The sequence below is a fragment of the Pygocentrus nattereri genome, chromosome 24, assembly GCF_015220715.1.
Source record: "Pygocentrus nattereri isolate fPygNat1 chromosome 24, fPygNat1.pri, whole genome shotgun sequence".
NCBI lineage: Eukaryota > Metazoa > Chordata > Actinopteri > Characiformes > Serrasalmidae > Pygocentrus > Pygocentrus nattereri.
In genome coordinates this window covers 18,254,513-18,274,437 of record NC_051234.1, presented here as the reverse complement: position 1 = coordinate 18,274,437, position 19,925 = coordinate 18,254,513, and the positions used below count along the sequence as shown (strand labels likewise).

Below are 19,925 nucleotides of genomic sequence, written 5' to 3'. Positions count from 1 at the left end.
GTGTGTGTGAGGGGGTACAGGAGGGGATACAGTGGGTTAAGGTGTGGAAGAAGATTTTCAGTTTTATATAGGGGTAATCCAAAATGTGTGTGTGTGTGTGTGTGTGTGTGTGTGTGTGTGTGTGTGTGTGTAAAGAGAAGAAGGAATATACTACTTAAAATATAATGTAGATTAATGTGAAAGCAATTTTTTCTAAGTAATCTTGGACCAATTATGTTGTATGGCTGGCTGCTGTTTTCAAATTATGTGCATTATTGTGTCCCATATAGGACATAAAACCCAGCGTATACTGCGGTCTGTGCTAAAGTTAAAAATGTTACAGCACATTCTATATTTGAAGTTTTATTTTTTCCAAATCTGTAAAATTCTGTGAATGAATAGAAATTGTGTACAAAAATTGCAGAAAATACCACAATTAAGATTGTTCCTTGTAGAGGATGTGTGAACCTATTTGCACAAAAAAATAGCAAAGCGTCATTTGACTGAGGATGTTTAAATTTTGCATGAAACTGTATGATGATTCTCTTTAATAATATTGTTTGTATTATGTTCAAATTATGTAGTAATTTATTTGTATTATGCCAATGCATTTTGAAATTAAAATCTTCAATTAAACACACACACAATAGGTATATATGTACACACACCCCCCTACTGTTTAAGATAATGAAACTGGTTTCCATTAAGTTAATCTCTCTAAATGAAAAAAATCTAACAAATAGTAAGATATAAACCAAGTCAATAGAGCTGGAGGAAGATGCAGCCTAACTGAATGAGTTTTGCAATTGACATTTTGAACTGAAATAATATTAAGCTGTTTATTATCGAGCGTTCAGTCAGCAGCTAGGCTGGTATTAGCAGGTTATAGGGACTTTTATTTTGTTTTTCATGTGCTGGAACGCCCGCTGTGCAGAGCAGGAAGCCGGACTGTACCATTGTATATAAAACAGAAGGGGGTTCTATGTTGAACTTAACACAAATACTGTCTACTCTGAGACAAAGTGGGTTTACGGCTAAATGAAGTCGCTATTAAATCACATCACACATCAGCAGTGATCAAAATGTTTGCACCATAAACGCCATGGAGAGCGCTGAGATGTGATGAGATGAGTTTATGTAGTGGTTCAGTCCGTGTCATCAGTTCTCTTTAGTGTTTGCCGATGTTGGAGGTGTGAGTGGGTCTGGCTGTGGAAAAAAGGTAAAATATAATATTTAAATGGGGGAATGTTTCATGTTGGAGCTGTGCACCGTTTTGCATGTGGATCTGCGGGGGCTTTGTAGCGCCTGTTTTTAGCTTGTGGCGCTCCTGAGTTATGGCCTGTGGAAGTGTTTGTGTGTTTGAGATGCGGAGGGGCAGTTTGGAGCTTCAGCCATGATGATGTGAGCTCAGGGCCAGTCAAAATGAAGAACACGCTGGATTTATTTGATTCTTTTAACTGCAATAAAACCTTCCCGAGCTCCTGCATTCTCAGAACCGGCTATGGAGCTCCAGAGAGCGGGGAGAGAACCAGCAGTGAAGCTGAAGTGGGCTCCTTATTTTCATTTGCCGTTCCACCTTAAATAGTGCAGCAGCTACATTAGGCGGTTATAGGCACCAGAATGTAACTGCTGTACCTTTTTAAGGTGGAACGCAAAACTGAAGAAAGAGCTCTGTGATCCAACAACAGGCCGCCAAATAAACTGATAGTATAATATCGATGTATCACACGTTTGCATCATTTTATCACTTGCTACTTTGTATTTGTCCCCTCCAGAAGTAATGTTGTATGGTAAAGGGATCGACTGACCGTTAAGGCTTAATAAACAAACTCAGATTTATGTTTAAATGTTAATAAGTACTCGTACAACTCTAAAAGCAAAAGCGGGACCAGTTAATAGTTCTGTGACTTGTAACAATAACGGAGTCCTTTTATTGGCTGTGTTTTAAAGGTTCTCTAAAGAACCATGTACAGGTTTTCAATCCTGTAGAAGAACCACTTATCCGTTCAAGTAGTTCTTTGAGTTGTCCCTGCCTTTGATAAGGAACCCCCTGCTTTACTAAAGGGTGTAATATAAAATTTAAATAATTTATCAGCATTTAGCATAATTTTATGAAGTGTTGCAGTGATTTACGCTCTTTAAATGCCACATATTCCACTGTTCTTGTATTATATACACTATATAGCCAAAAGTATTCTCAGGTGTTCAGTCCACTTTCATGGCCACAGGTGTATAAAATCAAGCACCTATGCATGAGGACTGCTTCTATGAACATTAGTGGAAAAAAATGCTGACGCCAGTAGTGCGCAGAGGTCGCCAACTTTCTGCAGAGTCAATCACTACATGCCTCCAAACTTCATGTGGCCTTCAGATTAGCTCCAGAACAGCGTAGAGAGCTTCATGGAATGGGTTTCCAAGGCTGAGTAGCTGCATCCAAGCCTTACATCGCCAAACGCAATGCAAAGCGTCAAATGTCACCATTGGACGCTATAGTATTCTTTGGAGGGACGATTCACGTTTCTCCGTCTGGTAATTCAGTGGACGAGTCTGGGTTTGGTGGTTGCCAAGAGTACTTGTCTGCCTACATTGTGCCAAGTGTAAAGTTTGGTGGAGGGGGGATTATGGTGTGGGGTTGGTTTTCAGGAGTTGGGCTCGTCCCCTTAGTTCCCATGAAAGGAACTCTTAATGCTTCAGCTGACTAAGAGATTTTGGACAATTTCATGCTCCCAGCTTTGTGGGAACAGTTTGGGGATGACCCCTTCCTGTTCCAGTATGACTGCGCTCCAGTGCACAAAGTAAGGTCCATAAAGACATGGATGAGCGAGTTTGTTGTGGAAGAACTTGACTGGCCTGCACAGAGTCCTGACCTCAACCTGATAGAACACCTTTGGGATGAATTAAAGCAGAGACTGTGAGCCAGGCCTTCTCATCCAACATCAGTGTCTGACCTCACAAATGTGCTTCTGGAAGAATGGTCAAAAATTCCCATAAACACACTCCTAAACATAGTGGAAAGCCTTTCCAGAAGAGTTGAAGCTATTATAGCTGCAAAGGGTGGGCCAACATAATATTAAACCGTATGGATTAAGAACGGGATGTCACTCAAGTTTATATGCATGTGAAGGCCTCTCCATGCAGAAACACTTTTGTGTGAATTAATTGTGAATGGGCAGATATATGTAGATGCTTGTGACATCACAAAAACAATGACTTCAGAATGACTGTAGGGACTGGGGAGTGACCTGTCCAAGGTCTCCAACCATGATCCTGGAGAGCTACCTTGCTGCAGAGCCTGGTCCCAACCACAATTTGCCACACGTGTTCCAGCTAATCAGCCTCTTCCCAAGTTATTAATTGGCTGGTTCAGATGTGTCGGCATTGGGGGAAGCTTACTGAATACAGGTTGGAACTAAACTCTGCGGGAAGGTAGCTCTTCAGGATCAGGGTTTGAGGCCACTGTACTTCAACAAACTCTTTTATTAAAAATAAAAAGTGAGAAATTAATTTTTTTCTGTGATATGGGTCCTTTTAATACATACAGAAATTCCAAACCTTTACATTATTGATATTGCAGCGTGTGTGTGTATGTATGTATGTATGTATGTATGTATATATATATATATATATATAAAATAGTAACCTGAGATGGTACACTAAGTCAGCAGCTGCTGATCTGAACTTAATAAGTGCAGTTGAGTTATATGAGTTGTGGTAGGGCTGCATTAGGCTGCAGTGTTTATGTATTTACTACATTTACAAGAAGGAGACCTTTACTTTCCTGACCAAAAAGACCCACTTTATGGCATGCCTCATATCCCATCTGGTCAGGTGTGTTTATTAACCAGACAAAAATGAACCGCTTGTATTTGAAAGCCTCTCCTACTGCAGCAGTGCTTTGGTAATGTGTACAGAATGTGGTTTTGCATTGTCTTGTAAAAATATGTATGGGCATATGTTGTTCCAAAATCTCTGTGCCGTCGCAGAAGTGTAAGTCACCTTTGCCAAGGGTACTGACGCAGCCCTGTACCGTGACGGACCCTGGCTTTCTGTCTTGTTTCTGGTAAGAGCCCGTATGGCTCTTTTTGTGTTTTATCCGGAGCACTCTCTGTTTCTTCCAAAAAAAGACATAAAATACTGCTACTGACCACAATAAACATTTCTGCTGTGTGATGGTCCATTCCAAACGCCTCCAAGCCCAGAGAAGTCAGCGCCACTTCTGGACACGGTCAACATAAAGCTTCCTTTCAGCACACGAAATTTTAACTGCCATTTGTGGATGTAACTACATGATGTATTGCTTGACAGGGCTTTGCCAAAGTAACCAAACCAAAGTTTGCTATGTGGTTAGGTCGCTTTTGAGGAGCATTGCTTTTAAATAATTAAATTTTAATAATTTTCTCACGCATTTGTTGACGAGCTAGTGATCCTCAGCCCATTTATGCTCCTAGGCCTTTCCTGTATGCTACTTTTGTACCAAATCATCATTAGTTATGTTACAAATGACATTATTTAATTATTTTTCCTAATTACTAGCCCTAAACTGCCCTGTCCCAGCTTTTTTTGGAATGTGTTGCAGACCTGACTGGCAGGAATGGATGTATGTTTACAAATGAAGTATCTTGTCTGCAGTGAAACACAAGTCAAAGTAGATTTTAGAAATCACTGCTTTCTTTTTTTTTTAATTAACGTTTTTTAAACGGTCCCAACTGTAGCAAAATCTATAATGATACATGTGATAAGCAGTCATTTAGGTTTTTATCGTGTGCTAATGAAGTGGGTCCATGGTTCAGGCAATAAGAAGTGAATTTAGTTGGATTTGTTTGTTTGTTTTTCTTGATCCCACTACTAAAGCTTGCAGGTTGTTGGCTAACCCCCACAAATGTCCATCCACATGCATTAGTAGAGCAGTGTTCAAGTGAATGTTTAACATTTTACATTTAATGCATGCAGAGGTTATTTTGGGGTCTGTTGCCTTGCGGCAGCATTGCTCAAAAATAGAAAGGAATTCGACAGTGTTATATAGGAAACTTGATATTTTAACCTGTATATTTGAAACAAAGCAGAGTAAATACACAACTTGTGCATCTTGACACACTTTAAATGCTATAAAACATGCTACTGTATGCGGTTTTCAAAGAAACACTGTTTACATGTTTACCTTTTAGAGTAATGTTTGTTTTCTTAAAAAGGTAAAACAAAAGAGAGAAAACAAAAAAAAAAAAAGAATCAAGTTGGAAAAAATAGGAATTGCCGTTCACTTTCTAAATAAAACTAATGAGAATGTTGACATATTACATGCTGGCTGCTACATGATGTTATTGATCTGGAAGGGGTTTCTAGCCTAAGAATTTCAAAATAAGCAAAAACACTTCTCAAAAAAAATCAGGAAAGAAACGGTTCTTTGATGTGGCTGCATAAGTGCACCTCACTTGCTACTGGCTAAATCCCTTTTATTGTTATTCAGTGTTGCTTTAAGGCAACATATATACAGCTGTGAGGTGCGCAGCTGTTTCTCATAACATGAAAAATGATTTATCTTATTAATCTAATCTCTCTGATAGATGTAAATCATACTGTGGGATGGATGAAAACTGACGCCTACTTGAGGTTGTCTGGTGCAATACAGTGCATCATCCACACGCTGCACTATATTAAAAACAAACTCGTTCCTTCAAACTCGTTCCTTCGTTATTAACCCTTGAATCATCATTAAATATGTATCATGTTGTAAAGTGAGGAAATTGGGTTAGTTGTACAGAAGCAGTGTCGTGTCAGAGGGATTTGGAGTGTCTGATATTTTGTGCATTAAGTTGGACATAACTATCAGGATTTTCTGATGGGCCATCCACATGTCCGTGTGTGTTTAATCTGTCTGACAGACTTTTTTTTTTAGTGTTTTGTAGAAATGGGCAATATAACAATATTTTATAATTATAGTTTATATAATTCTAATGTAATCAGCTTTATTATCATGATAGTATGGTTTCCTGAATGTATTGAGGTTATCAGGAGTACTGAAAGAACACTGAACAACTGCATGGTTTATCAAAAAGAGATCATAAAACCTGTTTATTTGCATTTAGTGCAGCATAGTATGTGAAGTGTTGGCTATAGATCATTGTGCCAAGAGTTATATGACTATTTTTAAATGTGCCACTACTGTGCTTTTTTGTGTGTCAAGACAACGCAATGCTTATCGTGTATCGTTAAACTGTCTTTAGGTATTTTTGCCATATCACCCACCTGTATTTCGTGCAAATCGTATCATCGCCTCACATCTAGTAAGCAAGATATCATTGTGTGTTTACTGACCACTAAAACAGCTGTCTGTGATTAACATGCAGAATAGCCAATCAGACCACCTTTTCATGTTGAAGGGGCGTTCCACTGATTTATCCACATGTGTACATAATTAGATGGGTAAGATGTTTAAAAAGGAAAAAAAGTCTTTGAGAGTGATTTGGTATAAAATGCTCTGTGCTAAAGAATTGTTCACAGTGGTGATGATAGGAACCAGATGTCCTTGAAAAGTCCCCTTACAAGAAAACACTACATGAAATTATGAACATGCTGTCTTTTTTTTTAATTTAAAGTAGTTGAAGGATAGGGAGGTATGTGCAGGGAGGCCCCCCACCAACCCCCAACCCGATTTTTCACAATTTTTCCATCATCAACATTGCATATAAAACCTCAGAAGACACATGGTGGTTTCGGATAGTAATAAAGTGGTTGTGTTTGAGTTGTAGACATCACAACTCCAGTTGCTATCACCACCACTATAAAGAAATTAGTATCTACAATGAACCACTTCACATCAAACCACTCAGACTTTTTTTACATCTCAGCCCCTGAATTTTGCAGACATTATTGGAAATTATTGGAATTTGTCTCGGAAAAATGATTGGAATTCCTCTTTAAAGTTAGCAGATAAATCTCTCTGGTAATATACAGACACCTGGCTTGTGCAACTGGTGGCTAAGTGGCTTGTGTTAATGATGAGGTATTTGTTAACTCATGTTTATTTGCTAATGATGAGTTTTGGTGTAGACTACATGAAACACCTCTGGGTTGAATGGTAAAATATATTTTGCAGTTTGATTGTAATAAGTGCACCTCGGGCATTTTTTCTGTTGTTTATTCAACATGTAATTTAAGTCACTAGTAGAATCTCTTTATGTAAACAGCAGTTTCTGTAGTTTTTATTAGCTTGTTCTTGCATAAAAAATAGATTCTGTTATTTAGGGCACCCCAAGCAGGATGTTCAGAAATGGTTCTGGCCGGCTGACAACATTGTTAGAGGTTCTGCTGGTCCAGATGACATTGCTTCCTGGAAATCAGGCCTGATAAAAACAGTCCTGGACCGGAGTTTTTTTTTCCTCAATCTAATGGAAAAAACAGAAAGTCCTTAGAAGCCAGTTTGACTGTGTGCTCCATTAGATGGCAAGAGTAAAAGACTCACAGGTTGCAGTTTTTTGAGCTAGAACCACAAAACCTTACGGGCTTTTAAGACACGGCAACTCAATCCTCGTCTTGGAGACTTCAAATCCAACACATCTGGCTCTAAATTCTGGATACAGTGCTGTGAAAAAAAATAGTCACCCCTCCCAGTTTCTTCTGTTTTTGCTTGTTTGTCACACTTGAATGTTTCAGATCATCAAACTACTTTTGCTATTAGATGCAAAATAACCTAAATAAACACAAAATGCTGTTTTTAAATGATGATTTCATTCTTTGAAGCAAAAATGCTCTTCAGCCCTACCTGGCCCTATGTGAAAAAGTAATTGCTCCTGTAGCAACCAGTTGACCAAATTCAACTGACTATTGGGTTCAGTGTCATTAGCCACACCCAGGCATGATTACTGCCAGATCTGTTTAATCTAAACATCATTGAAATAGAGCCTCTCTGGCAGTGTGAAGCATGCTTGAAGGTCTCAAAAAGCAGCACATAATGCCACATTTTAAAGAGTTAAACAAAAAAAGAAGACATTGGGTGAGGGGCAAATAATTTTTCATAGCACTGTAGGCCTTTATTACCTAGATCAGGTAGATTAGAGGTGGAGCTAAACTCTGTGTGGTAGATCTGTAGGACCAGAATCGGGGACTCCCTTTGTAAGACAAACAGCTTATGCTTTCTTTTGTATGTAGCAGCTTCAGTAAATATTGCAATTATTATTTTGTAATATTTACTTATTTATTATATAAGTAATTTATTATTATATTAAGGTCCACGTTCAGCGAAGAAGCTAGTTTCCTCTCTTTCCGTAGTCCCACAAAACCTTTTGTGGAGAGATGTTGGTCATTTCTGAGTTGTCCTAAAGCAATAGTCCCCAACCCTTCTCTTGGAGATCTGCTACAGAGGAGAACGGTACTTGTCTGACTACTTTGTGCCAAGTGTAACGTTTGGTGGAGGGGGGATTATGGTGTGGGGTTGTTTTTCAGGAGTTGAGCTTGGCCTCTTAGTTCCAGTGAAAGGAACTCTTAATGCTTCAGCAGACCAAGAGATTTTGGACATTTTCATTCTTTGTGGGAACAGTTTGAGGATGGCCCCTTACTGTTCCAACATGACTGCGAACCAGTGCACAAAGCAAGGTCCATAAAGACATGGACATGGTGAGTTTGGGGTGGAAGAACTTGAATGACCTTAGTTGAGTTCTGACCTCAACCCGCTAGAACACCTTTGGGATGAATTAGAGTGGAGACTGCGAGCCAGGCCTTCTTATCCAACAAATCTTATGGGAATTTTTGGTCAAGAATTCAGAATGGGATGTCCCTTAAGTTCATATGCGTGTAAAGGCATATGAGCGAATACTTTTGTGTAATTATAGTGCATGTTGCTTCACTTGGATTTGACCATTTCACTTAACTTTGCCCTGTTAGATTAAAGAAAACTTGCTGAAATCTTGTCTAAATTGAATTTTATGACTTTACCCTAGAGTTCTACAAAACTCTTCTGGATACATGATAGTTTTAGAGTTATATGCATGCAGCAGGGTGGGCGGTAGGGTGGGGGGTAGGGTAGGCGTTGTTGTTGAATGTTGATGTCCTGTCTTCATTTTTGTAATTTAAAATCCTGTTAAAAATCCAGTTAAAAACTGTACTATAATGCAGTATGTTGTACATTCTCCATATTATGCTTCTTAATAAAAAGATTAAATGAAAAAAAAATTAACCATCTAGTGATCTAAAATGTGATCACTTGGACATGGCTGTTATTGTTGCATTTGCTGTCAGAACTGACCTCAATTTAATGAGGTGAATTATAGTGCATGTCTGATGCAGTAAAATTCAGAGCGGCCAGGTGAGGCCACTGTGGGGTCTAAAGGTCAATCAATAATCTGCACCGCAATACGTTTTTAGATTAACCCTCTAATCCCTGCTAAAACCGAAATGGAGCGATAAGTGTCTTTTCTCTTGTCCTGTCAGATAGAGAGCATGGCTCAAGTGAAAGTGCAGACGTCAGCACCCCAGTCTGTGCCCGGCCTGGTGCCCTCTGTGCCTGCTGTGCCCAGTCCAGGAGCTTTGGGTCTGCAGCCCACTGTAAATGGCACAGTGCCCACCACGATGCCCGCCTGCTCCAGTCCGCCCGCTGGCTTCGTGGACTCCACTGTGCCCGCCAGCCCACCAGGTATGTATGTTTAATCTGTATGTTCTTTACAGGCTACGGGGGGGGGGGGGGGGGCGGGGGGGGGGCGGGCTATAACTGACATCAGTGGAGAACATTTTACTGCAAATGTTGATACACAGATGGCTTATATTTGATGGATTAAAAAAAAAAAGAATTTACTCAGTATACTCAGTAGGACTGATTTAATCAGGTTAAGGATGATCATCTGGAGTTGTCAGCTGATATGAAAAATGTATGACTCTTCAAACCTTGCGCTAGCTCTCAGGAAACATGGGCTCCTTTAAGTAGCTGGCTGAGGATTTGAAAATGAAGCAAATTGGTTCCTGCAAAGCAGGCTATGAAAAGATCAAAGTGATGTCTTCCAGGTTACGGTTACCACTGTCTGAAATGTCATTGAGAAATGACATTAAATGTGAACTTTGGAAGTCAAAACTAGTTTTGAAGATCAAGAAAACTCTCAGATAGACCTGCTCATATGCTGGCCAGAAAGGCAAAGCAAAACCCTCATATGAGAGCAAAGGACCTGCAGTTTCACTATTCTACTGTGCAGTGTTACTTGCACAAACCTGTTCTGTAACATGTGATGTATGCAAAATTGACAAGCCAGAGGAATTTTGGAAACAAATGCTGCAGACTGATGAGCATGGGCACACACACATATAAAGTAAAAACACTATATAACATTAGAATACATAAATATATTAGAATACATAAATATAATTATTTAAAAGATGGAAGAATGTGTTGTTTTCAGTAAAGTTAAGAATGTGAGACACAAGATAAACAGCCTCAGCTGATTCAGAATGCAGCCAGAGTAAAAGAAGGGAACACATCACTCTCGTTCTTAAATTCTTACTGCTACCTGTACGTTACAGTATAGACTTTAAGGTACTGTTACTAACCTATAATGATGTGCTGCAGCGATATGAGCCAAGTAGAACTCTCAGATTGTTAGGAACTAGTCACTTAGTCCAGCCTAAAATTAAGACTAAACATTGAGAAGATGCATTTAGCTACTATGCTGCTCTTAAATGGAACTCTGGGCTGAAAATGTTTGCAATTGAGCAGATTTCAGCTCATTTGAAAACACTGTTAGCTGTACCGCACTTCCATCATGTTATGGCACTTTATTGTCCTAATTAAAATTTTTATTTGATTTTTAATTAAATGTAACATTTTATTTAATGTAACATTTTTTTAAATGTCTGTTGTTCTACATCTTTTTAATTTTTCATTTGAATTAATATTGTGTATTTTCTTATTTGTGCTTTGAATGACTGAAGTGTATGAAAGGTGCTATATAAATAAATTTGCCTATGTAGGTTAGAAGAACATAGTTTTGATTCCTGACCTCTTGCTGAACTCTGGCCATTGCATGGATTTGTTTATTTCCATCAGCAGCACCTGAATATTTCAATGAGAGATTTATTAGATGGAACTAGGAATTGTAAATACTGGACTTCACTGATGAGATATTTGCAAATGGTTGAGATAAAACACTCGCTCACAAACCAATTACACTGGATTGTTTGTATATATTCTAATGTTACATGTGTCTTTAGTGTAAGAATAATAATGTTTTTGGTGTTGTTTTTACATCAAAATCAATGCTTTCTGTCCAGTTAAACAGGTTTACATATAATTTACTCAGTTTTATTGGCTATTACAAAGTGATTGATTGCTTTGACTCACTGATTCATTAATTATATGGTCAGTTGATTGATTGAAATGTCTCTGTCAGGTCCTCCCCAGGATAACATGGCAAACCCCAAAGAGAAAACTCCCATGTGTCTGGTGAATGAGTTAGCCCGTTTCAACAGGATACAACCTCAGTACAAGCTGCTGAATGAAAGGGGGCCTGCCCATGCTAAGGTACATTACACCACTGGTGTAAAAATACACAACTCACACACTTTGTACTTTATTAAATACTACTCAAGTAAAAGGATGTGTTCTATTTATATATCACCTGAGTTAAAGTACAAAAGTAATTGCTTCTAAATATATCAAAAGACAAAGGTGCTCAAGCTGTTTCAATTGTTGTGTCGCAAAAACAGTTTGTATTAAGGCCTATTTAGCTGCTCCGTTCAAAAGCAAACTTTTTGTTTTGGTAAAAAATAGTGGCATGAATTACATTTGGAGGGGTTTGGTATTTCTGCCACTAACGACAAGAGCAAAATGTAGGATATTTTATCTTTAAATATAGTAGAGTATGCAGGTAATTGGGGAAAGAAAACTACTTAAAGTGGAAACCCACCAACTTTTCTAAATTTCTGCGTATTTCATTGGTTGGGCTGAAATGTAAACACATTTGTTTGGAATGGTTTCATGTGAAATTGTTAATAGCAGAAACTCTTTATAGATTTCTTAACAGTGGTGGTGATTATTTTCCGCACTATTTTGCCTCATAACACCCTGGATGTACAATCCACCATGAATGGATTATAAAACAAATCATCAAGGAATAATGTCTTGGACATCAGACAGCGTGATCATAACCATTTCATGTAAATACTTACAGATTCCACCTCTGTGAACAATTTCTCATGAAACCACTGAATGACTGTTTTATCTTAACTGTTTATTTTTTCAGATTTTTTTGAAAGATGCACAGTAACAGGGTGCATGTACTTTATTACTGTGACCGCTGAATTCTCTTTATTAATATGCACTGTTTTCATGTGTTAACTTGCTATAGCACTGGCAAAGGTATGGACAGAATTCAGGCTTCATCATGGCTCCTGCTGTCTTTAGCTATGCTAACATACTTCTGTCTGTGTTTCTAGATAAGTATGTCATACAGAAACCACGTAATCAAGTTAATTAGAGGTTACTTAACAACTCTACATGAGTATGTGATGTAGGAATTATATTTGGTGGCTGTTAATTATATTTATATTTTATATTTAATTATATGTTAATTATATTAACACTGGCCGCTTGTTGTGTTTTTTTTTTTTTTTTTTGTATGTCTGCAGATCTTCACGGTGCAGCTGTGTCTGGGGGAGCAGGAGTGGGAGGCTGAGGGCACCAGCATTAAAAAAGCTCAACACTCCACAGCCACTAAAGCGCTGGCTGAAAGCAGCTTACCCAGACCTCCGCCCCGCTCCCCTAAAGTGGACACCAACAGCAACCCAGGTAAAGAAACCGTCACAGTGCCTCGCATACTGACTTTATTATAATGAAGATGAATGCAGGACTCTGAGGGTGAGCCCCACAAAATTCTGTCTGAACTTGACCAAAGTCATTATCGACCAAATGAAACTTGACAGTACTGCACAACTATAATGTTACTAGAGCACATAAATAAAATATGCAACAATATAAAATAATATGCTTTAGTAAAGTAATCGGCTGTCCAAAATTAGGTTAAAATTCTACTTTAATAGTTTTTACGGTTTAAATTTTTTACTGTAAAGTAGTTCCATCCTGCAGACATTTAAGTCTCTTTGTCTTCTGAACATGCTCTTCGGTGATGCAGGTTGTGGTTAATAGCCTACCTGTTTATGAAATCATCAAATACAGCAGAAGAAAAAAAAAAAGGAACCAGCTACTGGAACTGGATCGAGTTCAATATAGGTGATTCTTTAGCCATTAAAATGTGCATAGAAAAGCATTGGCCTATAGAATAGGGCGCCCTAGAGCAGCCGCACATGAGCTTAAGGTCATCATGCCCAAATCCAGTCGTGGGCTAGAAAGGTGTAAAGCCCCCCAGCATTGGGCTGTGGTGCAGTGGAACTGCTCTGGAATAATGGGGCTCCATCCGATGCCTTTGGGTTGAGTCATCACCTTACCTTACTAATGCTCTTGTGATTGAATCCAATCAAATTCTCACAGCAATGTTCCTACATCTAGTGTAAAACCTTTCCAGAAGAGTAACAGCTGTTATTGCGGCAAAGGGGGACAATCTCCCTATTAATACCCTTGATTTCAGAAGAAACAATGACGACTACAAACCTATGGACATATGGTGTATGTGTGCTTTAATAACAAGGTTAAATATGATGCTGTTTTTAATGTGATTTTTAAAAATGTGCAAATTAACTTGAATGTATTTCTTTGTGCTGTACAGGCAGCATCACACCAACAGTGGAGTTGAATGGCCTGGCGATGAAGAGAGGGGAACCGGCCATCTACAGACCGCTGGACCCTAAACCCGTCCCCAACTACAGAGCCAACTACAACTTTAGAGGAATATTCAACCAGAGGTAAGAACAGGGCTTCTTCAGCCAGCAGAATTCAGAACATGCCTGATGTGCAGAGTCTTTTACATAAGTTTCAGGTGCAAAACAGAAAAGTAAGACTATCTCTGTGAAGTAAATGTTTCCCAAAGTCTGAAAATCTGTGTGTAACATTAAGAACAATCACTGCAGAAATACATATTTTTTTGCAGTTATGTAAACATTTTTATGTATTAATAAAAAATATTAGGATTTTGTTTGTGCAACTGTTCAAAGCTGTCTTTGCCAATGTTTTTTTATCCCTTCACTTTTTATTGATTTTCAATATTACAAAACAAGCAAATAATGAGTTGACATAAGATGTACATTAAACAACCTAATCCACAACCCCCCCCCCCCCCCCCCCCCCCCCCCCCCCCAAAAAAAAAAAAATAAAAATAAATTAGCATCATTTTCCTAATTAATTTCCTTCATAATGTCTCAGAAACTCAGTCTATGGTGACCATATTTCTTCAAATTTTATCCCTTTTCCTTTGACAATATAAGTGAGTCATTCCAATACAATACAGGATGCCATCTCCTTCACCAACATATGATTTGAGGGTACATCCATTTTCTTCCAGTACAAAGATATTAATCGCCTGGCCTACAGGAGACCAAAGTCAATCAATTTTAATTGTCTGGAACTAAAAGTACAATTCTCTGGATATATACCCAATTTGGACATTCCCATACACAGTGAAAGAGAGTACCCTTTCCAGCTAAACATCTGGAATATCAGGAGACCAATGATTCAATTTGACTGGAGTTACATAGGTTCTCATCAACCACTTATATTGGAGAAGTTTCATTCTTGTATTAATTGATTGCTTTTGGGCTTTTAAACATGTAGTTTCCCATTCCGTCTCCTCTATCTCCTCTTGAATGTGAGATCTCTATGCATCCAACCTGTCAGTAGTGGATTCCTTATCGTGTGTTAATAAAACTATAAAATAAAGAAATATGGCCTCTCCTCTAGATTTTGCAGTACGGTATTCTCTAGGTATGACGGTGGTGGTTCGGATTCGATTGGCCTATATTTTGACATAATGAAATGTTTAACTTGTAAATATTTGTAAAAATGTTTCCTTGGAATGTTATGTTTGGCATAATTGCTCAAATGTAAGAAGGTTGCCATCCTTGTAAAGGTCTGCCAGCTTCTGCACACCTTTATCTGCCCAGATTTTGAAACCCCCATCAACTCTCCCTGCCTTAAAAAATGTGTTGCCCAAAATAGGTGAAAAACGAGAGATGGGAGGGGTATCTCCCACGTACTGGTTCAGTATTTATCCATGCAGGAGGTGTCTCATTTGAAAAGTAGAACACAGCTGAACGCAGCTGTGCAGACCAATTATACAATTTAAGATTAGGGAGTTGTAACCCCCCCTTTTCATATGGCAGATGCAACAAGCAAAGTCTTAGTCTAGGTTTTTTATTATTCCAAATGAATCTAATATAAATACTGTTTAATTAATCAAAATCCTGCCTTCCGCCCGAAGACTGCTGGGATGGGCTCCAGCACCCCCCCGCGACCCTGGCGGAGAAGCGGCTTGGAAAATGGATGGATGGATGGATAATCAAAAAATAGCTTTGAAAGAGGCAAAGGGAGTGATTGAAACAGATATAAAAATTTTGGTAGTATGTTCATTTTGATCATGTTTATGCGGCCAATCATTGATATGGGCATTATCTGCCATTTATTTAGAGACTCCTGCACTTCACTAATCAAAGGGTCATAGTTTGTTGATACAATAGTTTTAATGTCTGGGGTGATTTTAACACCAAGATACACAGATCCCTCTTTTGCGTTAATAAATGGGGTTTGTGTAACTGGAGTTAGCCTTTCATCTTTGTTCAGAAAAAGCATAGAAGAATTTGAATCATTTATACCATAGCCAGAAAATCGGCCAAAAAGTTGTATTACAAATTTGTTGTATTAAGTTTGGTATACTAATGGACAGTCTTGTCAAAAAAAAACTATCAGGTCATCAGCATACAGGGCCAATCTATGCTCTTGATCTCCTATCTGAATACCAAATAAATCAGTTTGCATTCTAATATTCATTGCCAAGGGTTCTATAGCCAGAATAAATAACATTGGAGATAACGGGCAACCCTGGCGAGTAGAACGTTCCAATGTGAAAGGTTTAGAAACTGTGTTGTTTGTTAAAACACTAGCTTTAGGATTTGTATACAAAAGCTTAACCCACTTGAGAAAGTTATTTCCAAATCCATATCTCGGGAGAACATTAAATAAATATGACCATTCTATTCTGTCAAATGCCTGACGAGCATTGAGTGATAGTAAAGCCGTATCTTTAGCATCAGATTTCTCATGAATTATATTTAGAACTCTTCTGATATTGTGAAATCCTTGACGTATTGGTACAAAACCATTTTAATCATTATGAACTAAATGTGAAATATAGGGATCTAATCTTTTTGCTAAAACTTTACAAAGTATTTTAGTGTCAACCCCCATCAGACTTATTGGTCTAAACGATGAGCACTCTGTGGCAGGTTTACCGGGTTTTAATATGAAAGTAATCATTGCCTGTCTCAGAGTGGTTGGAAGAGCCTCATGTTTTTTAAACGCTCCTTCATACATGTTAAAAAGTGGAATTATTAGTTTTTCTTTGAAAATGTTATAAAATTCTATCGGGAAGCCATCTGGCCCAGGAACCTTACCACTATTAATACTTTTGATAGCCTGTGAAAATTCTTCAATAGGTAGATTTCTATCTAACTCTTGTTTTGTGTCTTCTGTGAGTGTCTGAAACTGAAGTTGGTCCAAGAATATGTCTCGTTCTTCCGAGACATGGAAACAATCTGATTTATATAAATTCACATAAAATTGTCTAAAACTATCAGTAATTTTGGAGGGATCTACCGTTATTCTCCCTGAGGAGGTCTTTGTTATTAATAGCTCTTTCATTCTGCATTTTCTTAATTCTCCATGCCAAGAGTTTTCCCGCTTTCTCTCCTTGGCCATAATAGGATTGCCTCAGCCACATTAGACTTTTTACTGCTGCATCAGTAGATGGTTTATTATATTCAGTTCTCATACGTAACAGTTTACTTTGCTTTACTGAATCATCACAGATGTTTATCTCTAACTCCAAAGATTTTATCTGTTTATCCAGGGTTTCCATTCGTATTCATTGTTGCTTATTCTTTGTACTCGAATAGCTAATAATTTCACCTCAAATATATGCTTTAAATCCTTCCCATCTCACTGAGGCACAAGTTTGATCTGTGTTTAACTCAAAGTAGTTATCTATTTTCTCCCCTATAAATTTAACAAAATCTGAATTCTGTAGCCATCTTGCTTGAAATAGCCAATTTGGGGGGTTGCAAATAAAATTTTCTATATGAACATTCAGTGAGATAGCTGCATGATCACTGATTACTATGCTATCATACTGACATTGTTTGATCTTTGATAAAAGTTCTCTTGAAACAAGAAAGTAGTCTATACGTGAGCAGGACTTAAGTACACTTGAGTGACAGGAGAATTCTATTTTGTCAGGATTTTGTTCCCTCCACACTTCCACCAAGTTGATATCTAATATATATTGATTTATTAACTGTCTGGTTTGGGCTTTATAGGCATCGGATCCTGTTGAGCGATCTATGTCTGGGTTTAAAGTGCAATTAAAGTCTCCCCCAATTATATAAAGTCCTTGCAAATTAGATACAGTAAGAAATAGATCTTCGAAAAATTTTGGTTTTTCATTTGGTCCGTACAAACTCACTAAATTTAATGTAATCGAAAGGATATTACCCTGAACGATTACATGCCTACCAGCAGGGTCTTTTATTGTTTTGTCATTTGGAATGGTATGCTCCTATGAATCAAAATAATTACACCTCTTGCATAGTTATTGTATGACGCATATATCACCTGGTCAGGCCATCTGTTCTTTACAAATTTTAACTCTTAAGTCTGTAAGATGCGTTTCTTGGAGAAAAATTATTTTCGATTTCAGTTGTTTAATCCTGTTTATAACCTGTTTTAGTTTACTTCGTTTCCTGAGTCCCCTGACACAGTGATATTATGGGCATTCACTTGTTCCATACTTTTTTTTTTTTGTAATATTAGTATAGCAACACATGATGCTGAGTTGACACAAAATACAGATAGGTTCTGAATAAAGTAAAGTAAATAATTAAATGAAAAAAGAAAATCCTGGTAGTGACACATAATACTTAACCACCCCCCCCCCCCCCCTCCCTTACTCAGATTAGTAAACTGGGGCCTGTGCTAATCCACTAAAGAGAGGAGTAGCTAAACTATAAAAAGCCAACTTCAAAGGCAACAGCGGTGTCCGTCAACCATGCATACACCATACTAAAAATAGATAAATCTAGCAAACCCATATAAACATGTTAACATAAGATTAGTCATTGAATGGAATTATTCAACAGCAGTGTCTCTTATATGACCATGTAAAGTCCCTCTCTTAAGAATAAAAGTTTAACTAAAATAGGTGTCAGTGTTGAGAGCAAAAAGGAAAGCATCTATGTGTATATATTTTTAGCGGCGTTTTAAAACATAGAAGATATCTTGCAAGTCAGTAAAAAGAAAAAAAAAAGTTCTCTTAGCTGCTATGTCTAATAAAGTAATAAGTCAGTGATTAACGAGAGAGAAAAAGAAAGAAAAAACTGAATACTATGACTCCGTAACCACACATAACTTAAAAGTACAGCTATTAGTTATGAGCAGCTGATTCTCTAATTCAGGAGGTGAACCGCTCACCGCTACAGTTAGTCCTGTCCGATATGTCTATGGTGGAAATCCTCGGCCTCCTTTGAAGACGAAAACAGGTGTATCTTCCCATCGTGGAGGATCCTCATTTTACATGGATTATATTGAAACCAACGGAACATCCCCTTTTCAGCGAACACTTTCCTGATGATGCTGAACTCGCTCGCTGTCGGATGGTCTCGGCCGAAAAGTCCTGGGTGAAAAAGAGTCTGATTCCGTCGTGTTCGATGTCACGTTGCTTTGTGGAGCGAAAAACAAACTTCCAATCTTGGAAGTTCAGGAATCGGATAAGGACAGCTCTGTGTTGGTTTGGCTTTGGAGGTGCCAGGGTATGGTGAACCCTCTCAATGACGAAGGATCTGTCGGTCTCCAGCCAGCGCGGCAACATCTCCCGTACAAATTCCAGCAGCGGTCGCTGCCCCTCGGCGCCCTCCCGGAGGCCAAACAAGCGCAGGTTCTTCCTTCGACCCTGATTCTCCAGGTCGTCAGTCTTTGCTTCCAGATAGGATATTCGCTTCATGGCATTGTTAAGATCGGCCATGCTCTTTTCCAAGAGCTGCTCTGCCGACATGATTCTGTTTTCAGCTTCCTCCAGTCGTGTAACATTAGCAGCTACATTTTGTTTTACCTCAGTCATGTTTTTCTCCAGAGCAGCGACTGACTTCATTTCACCCATACAGTTATCTGTGCTGTCAAGCTTGGTTGCGAATCCACTGAACTCGGAACGCAGTGACCGAAGTTCAGCTAACACCGTGCTAAGATCGATCATGCTTCTAACCCTAGCGGCCCCCTCATTGTCGCGATCTGTTGCCGAAATGTCGGTTTTAGTTTGTTTTTGGGGACCGCGTTTTCGGGTGAAAATATCACAGTCCTTGAGAGTAGTCGTTTTTGACATTTTCCAATTTGGTTTACATTTCTAATCCTGGGTTTTCCTGAATTTTCGATGCAGGCTACACGGAGCATCCACTTTAAGCTGCCATCTTGGTTCGTGGTTCCATAGCGCCCCCGTCTTTGCCAGTGTTTATGCACTGGCTAGCGTTTTTGTGTTATGCTCAAAATGAGCTAAAACTGTCACCACTGACATACAGTATTTGGCAAAGTTTCAGTATTGCTATGATCTAGTTAGTCAGTAACAAACCAATGTTTAAGCATTTGTTTTTAATAAAATAAATATAATTAAGGTATAGAGTCTTTAAAAGCCAAAGGGTTTCAGTCTGAAATCCAAATCAGTTAAAAGTAAAGCATCCATTCGTAATAGTACCAGTAACACTGTACTTGAACCAGAGTTAGCTGAAAGGGCTGATTTTCATATGTCGGTCCTGACCAGATATTT

The 19,925-nt window shown here is 38.4% G+C and overlaps 1 protein-coding gene across 2 annotated transcripts in view; it reads left to right on the top strand.

Moving 5' to 3' along the window:
• Window positions 1-1,060: 1,060 nt before the first annotated feature.
• Window positions 1,061-19,925, top strand: part of stau2 (staufen double-stranded RNA binding protein 2) — a 148,017-nt gene continuing 129,152 nt past the window's right edge. For both annotated transcript variants that reach the window (XM_017696214.2, XM_017696212.2), the window contains exons 1-5: window positions 1,061-1,198; window positions 9,403-9,604; window positions 11,346-11,476; window positions 12,583-12,742; window positions 13,677-13,812. In XM_017696214.2, the coding sequence (XP_017551703.1) occupies window positions 9,412-9,604; window positions 11,346-11,476; window positions 12,583-12,742; window positions 13,677-13,812 (620 nt within the window). In that variant the 5' untranslated portion in view covers window positions 1,061-1,198; window positions 9,403-9,411. The remainder of the gene's footprint in view (window positions 1,199-9,402; window positions 9,605-11,345; window positions 11,477-12,582; window positions 12,743-13,676; window positions 13,813-19,925) is intronic.